This window comes from Populus trichocarpa, chromosome 1 (assembly GCF_000002775.5).
Source record: "Populus trichocarpa isolate Nisqually-1 chromosome 1, P.trichocarpa_v4.1, whole genome shotgun sequence".
Lineage (NCBI taxonomy): Eukaryota > Viridiplantae > Streptophyta > Magnoliopsida > Malpighiales > Salicaceae > Populus > Populus trichocarpa.
In genome coordinates this window covers 14,637,346-14,643,729 of record NC_037285.2, presented here as the reverse complement: position 1 = coordinate 14,643,729, position 6,384 = coordinate 14,637,346, and the positions used below count along the sequence as shown (strand labels likewise).

Here is a 6,384-nt window from a genome sequence, read left to right as displayed (position 1 = left end):
ATTATTTTAATATATTTTTAAGTAAACAATACTTAAAAAAATATTACATTTTATTAAAAATATCCTAATTCAACGCAATCGAACGTTAACTTATGTTTTAACTTCAAAAGAAAATATAAAAAAACAAGAAAAAAACTTTGAAGAATTTAATACAAAAGGCAGCATTATTTCTGTTCACTTCATTGCTTGAGGGCATTGTAAGTCAAAGCATCCAATGAGCCGCCCGCGTTAGTTGACTGTGCAAAAATAGGCAAAGTTGCTTAGGCAATAATTCTTCACAGTAGAAGTCAGTACGAAGTGTGCAATCTCCATAGTTCCCACTAGATTTGTTACCCGCAGTTCACCGCGGGCAGAGCAAATTTATTTTTGATATAAAAAATTATTAGGGTAAAAAAATCTAAGTCTCAGGTTATTAATTTAAATGGTAATTTAAATAATATAAAAAATAATAACAACAAATAAACTAATAAAAAAACAATAAAAAATATAAAAAGAACAGACATGAATCTATTCGGACTATTAAACAACATAATGCTAGCCTAATAGAAGGCAAGCCTAAAAGAATATCAAAGCAAAACTAAAAAAATAAAGAAAACATAAGTTTTTTTTTAAAAATAACAAGTAAACTCAGATAAATATCCTAAACTTGGTCTAGTCTTTAAAATTTGCAACTTAAACCAAGTTTCAATTAAGAAGCTTAACTCTTAATAAATTTAATTTTAACCAATGAAATCGTTGAAAAATATTAATAAAAAAACTTGCAAAAGCCCAAAAAAATAGAAATAAAAAGAATGATGATAAAATTTAAAAGAAAAAAACTTATGGAGGGTGAAATTAAAAAAAAAAATTTAAAATGATTCAAAACAAAATAAATAGTAATTAAAAGAATGAGGAAAAAATTTGAAAGATTAAAAACTCATAAGGGATGAAATTAAAAAAAAATTATAATTTGATAGATTATTTATAGATTAAAAAATAATAAGAGGCTAGCCTAATAGAATCAAATCAAAAAAATAAAAAAACAAAACAAAAAAAGATAAAAAATAAGAAAACATCAACTTTAAAAAAGAGAAAAAAACCAAGCAATCCCGGGTGAATCTCCTAAACCTGGTCTAATATCTAAAACCTATAATTTGTGAAATCCTAAACCTTGGTTCAACCAAGAATCTTAACTCTTAGCAAATTTAATTTTATGGAATAATAATAATAAAAACTTACAAAAGAAAAAAAAAATAAAAACAATAGAGATAAAATTTGATAGAAAAAAACCCAAGTATGATGAAATTTGTAAAAAAGAAAAACAATTAAAAAAATGATCCCAAACAAAATAAATAGCAACTAAAAGAATGAGGACCGAATTTGAAAGATAAAAGAATTATAGGGGGTGAAATTGAAAAATATTTATAATTTGATAGATTATCTGTATATTTAAAAATGATATGGGGTGAAATTGATTTTTTTTCTTCTAATTTCATAGATTATTTATATATTAAAAAATAATAGAAGGTGAAATTGAAAAACACTTGTAATTTCATAGCTTATTTTAAAATACAAAAATAGTTATCAAAATGAACTAAATGTAAAGGAAAAAGAAATTGAAGAGACTACTCTGAAATTTTGCATGGGCTATGCAAATTCAAGGTTGATTGAGAGAGAGAAGAAGGGGAAAAAAAGGTTTCTAGAGCCAAACTAGCAGTACTTCTGATACACGCACCACACCACCATGTAGGGAGCCTTGAGATCTTCTAAATACCTCCTTGGAAGGCCATATTTGGTGGTCAAACGACTCTTTATGCGTCGTTTGAATAGCATGGGGGCTGCTCACACAATGACACATGCGCATTGTAAGCACCGACAGTTCTTTTTAAAAAATAATATTTAATATATTTCAATTACAACAATACCTTTGAACAACCTCAAAATCTACAACCAAAACCAATATAAAATGACCAAAATACTGTTATGTGAAAGTTATATTGTTTTTGTCTTAAAAGGCATCAAAGTAATTTAACTAAAAAAAAAATAAAAGGACAAAAACATCTTTGAGGGAAAAAGCATAAGAGTTTTTTTTTTATTTCAAAGCCAAAGTAATATTTTTACGACGCAAAAAATTTGAAAATGACAAATATAACCCCAAAAGATTACTTCATTATTTTTTTTAAGAGTAAATTCATAATTATACTATTATAATAAATAATAATCCATGTCTTGAGGAGTTTTAGTTTTTTTTTTTAATTTATAATTTCTCATCCCCCATGAGTGGAAAATCTCTTTCCTTTATTCAAGAGAAGAAAAGAAAATAATTCAAGTTGTTTAAAAAAGAATGCTCCAACGGTTTAAGCTTATGTAATAAAAATTAAAAAAAGAACATGTATGCCTAATCACGCACATTAAGAAGTTAATCCCCTTTCTTTTCTTTCTAGCAAATGCAAGAAAAAAGCAAGGATCTTATGTCACTTCATGTGAGAAGAAACAAAGTGTAGACACACAGTAAACAAAAGTGTTGTAGTAATTACAATCGTAATTAATTTCTTGCTATCTCGTTAATTAATAATTGATATTCCACGTCACCACTTCCAACCAAGCATTGGCCCCACCTGGAAGAGAGAGAGTGTGCGTGGCCTTATAAGAGCATGAGAAAGAAAAGAAAGCACAGAAACTCTCTGCAACCAATTCTCAATCATCTCCCCCTATCCTCCTCCTTCATAGGCGTGGCTTTTGGCTTTCATTACACTCTCTCTCTCTACTCTCTACTCTCTTCTCTCTTTAAGCCATCGAGCATACAACAATGAATATGTCCGCTTTGTTCGTTTGTCTTTTATATTTCTCATAGTGAGAGAGCAAAAGGACCAGAGTTCCAGTCTGTTTTGTCTTGGTTTTCTCTTTCACATAATCATTCTGGCTTCCATTATCATCTCCTTTACTTTCTTTACCTCTCTCTCCCCCAGCTTTTAACACTATTTGAAGCAGACAACAAAGATAAAACAATATCATTCAATTTGCTACTATTTCTTGTGTAGTACTACTGTACTTCAAACAACATTCTCTATAAAGATATAACATGGATAGATGGGAGAAACCACTAAGAGATGATAGGTATAGACACCAAAGGCAGAACCCATCTTTCTCCTCTACTCTTCTTGATGTTATCTACCGTTCCATAGATGAGTCTGGCAATGGCAAAGGAGAAGAAGAGCAGCTGATTTTCTACAGAGAAACCATGAGAAAGAAACATGAGATCAATCATGGCTTTAAAGGTGAAGAAATGACAAGTTTGCAAAGAGCATGCATGATAGAGAAGTGGATGGAGAAGAAAGTTAGCCATGAGAAGGTCTCCGTTAGGAGAAAATCCATGGCTGATTTCGACAAGAAATCTCGAAAAGATCTAGATTCTGTGCTGTTAAATTCAAGCTCGAGTTCCTCAGAATCTAGCTGTGGTGGTGTTTTTTCATCTTCAGAATCCGAATCAATTTATGGTGTCAACTCATCAAGATCATCAACAACTAGTTACACCATGCAAAGGCCTAAGCCTGTCAGAACCAGCATTTCTGCTAGGCCAGAGAAATACCAAAGACGTGAAGATCTTCATCAAACCGATACGTTTCAACATCATGAGAGGAATTACGCACCAAACCAGAAGGCAAAACCTGAAGGCAGTTTTGTCAAGACAAAATCAAAGGCCTTAAAGATTTATGGTGATCTCAAGAAGGTCAAGCAGCCTATATCGCCTGGCCGCAGGCTTGCGAGCTTTCTTAACTCTCTTTTCACTACAGGCAATGCAAAGAAGGCCAAGATTACGACGCCGGGTGGAAGTTACGAAGAGCGGAAGTTAAAGTCTGAGCAAGCATCTACATGCTCTTCAGCCTCTTCATTTTCAAGGTCTTGCTTGAGCAAAACCCCTTCTTCAAGAGGTGGGAAATTGAGTAGCAACAATGGAGCCAAAAGGTCAGTGAGGTTCTATCCTGTTAGTGTGATTGTTGATGAAGATTGTAGGCCTTGTGGGCATAAGAATCTATATGGAAGTGATCGTCAAGAGATGAGTAGTACTTTAGTGGCAGCTGCAGTTACAACTGCTACAAGAAACAACTGTCCCACAAGTGATGAAGAGCTTAAGTTGCATGTCATGAATGAAAATCGCCGAATCGAGGAAGTTGCAAGGGATCTCTTAAAGAACTATCAAAAGAAGAAGGAAGAGCAGTTTGATCATATGAGTACTGATCTTTGCAATGACAATACTCATCAAGTGTGTAGTGAGGAAGAGGAAGAAGAATCTGATGACGATGATGATATAGCAAGTTGTGCAAGTTCTGATTTGTTTGAATTAGATAATCTTTCTGTTGTTGGAATAGAGAGGTATAGAGAAGAATTGCCTGTGTATGAAACAACTCATCTGGGTACTAATCGAGCCATTGCTAATGGCTTATTCCTGTAATTCTAAAAAAAAAAAGAAACTTTTTTAATGAATGGTGCGGGGGTTTACATCAAGGAATAAGATTTCTCTTTGTTTTTTCTTTTTATTATTAAAGAGAATCAAATTAGATAGATTTTCAAAGAGAAACTAAGATATTAATATGTGCACAAAAGACCGTGATCATTATATTCATATAAAGAGAGATGAAGAAAGTAAAGCAGGAAGTGGCTCCAGTTTCTACAAGCTTGTTCCCACTTGAGATGGGAAAAATCAAACAAAAGGGTAAAGATGGCGAAGTCAAAAGCATAGGCAGATTTTCTAACTCTGTCATCCACTGCAAGGGAGAAGGATCAGCTACCTTTTTTCCTTCCTGAATATTAAGTGGGTCCTTTTTTTCCCTTCAAAATAACACTACCTCACCCAATTCGTTATTAGCCATGATCCTCCATCCGTTAAAACTTGGATTATTTTCTAAAAATTCTTGATCAAAACTCTAAAGGAATAAATAGGTAATCGAGGAAGAACTGTCCGTCTTATGTGCATGCAACATGATATATATCTATTGAGTTTTCCAGTTAAAAAAAAATAAAAAACAAGTTATGGGAGCTTTGATTTTCTATTGAGTTATTTCCATTCGAGTTAATGGCCGGGATGTAATTTTCCGGTGGAGGTAGTAGTTAATGGTTCTGAGACTAAAAGACAAGGTATATTGATGAAGTTAGTGGGGGAAAAAGAAGAGGAAGATCGATCCATGTATGGTCTCCAAAGATGTAGACATAGGATCTAATATTTGATCCTTTAAGCCTGGATGTCAATTTTGATTGCTTGTAAGCTAATAAGCATGGTTTTCAAGTTTTTGACGTGTTTTTCTCCACAATTAGCTAAACGATGCAGCAGCCGCCTCGCAAATTTCATTTTCAAATCAGTACTCCATTTGTGTTTTATTTAATATTTAATCCTGTCTCGTGCACATGAGATATAGTAAAAGAACTAGTTTATAGACCCACGCTTTCCTGCGGGGATCAAAATTTTTATAGATCTAAAACAACAATCATAAAATTATTTGGTATTATTAATAAACTCGCCGATATAATCTCTTTGAATTTTGTTTCCCTTCAAGATACTTATTTTAGCTAATATAATGTTTTTAACTGTAATCATTGGTTCTCTTAAAAGAAAAATATTTTATGGTTGTTAAAAAAATCTTTTTTAAAAATCAAAATAGTATGTCAATATTTTAAGTGTGATTGAAAACTAAAAACAAATCATAAATGTGATAAAATCATGTTAAACATATTTTTGAAATTTCTAGGAATAAGAAAACACTTTGAATCAGATTTTTATGAATAATTTATTATTAGTATTATTATTTTCATATTAGATATATAATAATTGAAAAAAATATTAAAATTTAAATAAAAAATTATAATAGTATTCAAAAATCATGTTAAAACTGAAGAGTAAGTGAATCTGTTAAATTTTTTTATGAGGGTAAAAACAAAACCAAAAACAATTAAAAAAAACAAAGAAAAAGACTATCCCAACGATTGGCTTGCTAGTAATAGGCTAAGCGTGCGTGAGCTTGGCCTAATTTTTTTGAAAAAAAAAAAGCATAAATGATTGGTGTTTGTACTTGCTGCAAAGAAAATGGAGCACACCTCCCTCAACTCGATCTTACAACCTCTAAATTGCGTTGCACATTATTATGGAATGTTATTATGTATATTTATACTTATCTTATATTTACCTTATATAGGTTTCTAATCATATGTAGTATACTACATGGTTAGTATTATGTACAACCTTACATCCATATATATATATATATATATATATATATATATATATATATATATATATAAAAGGGGAGTGCTCCACACAACACATTACAGCCTCCAAAATATATTCTAAGACTCCTTCTCCTTTAAACTTCAACTTGGTATCAGAGCATTATACTTTCGAAAGGGCTTCCA

The 6,384-nt window shown here is 31.5% G+C and overlaps 1 protein-coding gene across 1 annotated transcript; it reads left to right on the top strand.

Moving 5' to 3' along the window:
- The first annotated feature begins 2,658 nt into the window (after window positions 1-2,658).
- Window positions 2,659-4,485, top strand: LOC7490951 (protein BIG GRAIN 1-like B). The gene has a single exon (XM_024599429.2). The coding sequence runs from the start codon at window positions 3,062-3,064 to the stop codon at window positions 4,430-4,432; it is 1,371 nt and encodes a 456-aa protein (XP_024455197.2). The 5' UTR covers window positions 2,659-3,061; the 3' UTR covers window positions 4,433-4,485.
- Window positions 4,486-6,384: the final 1,899 nt, after the last annotated feature.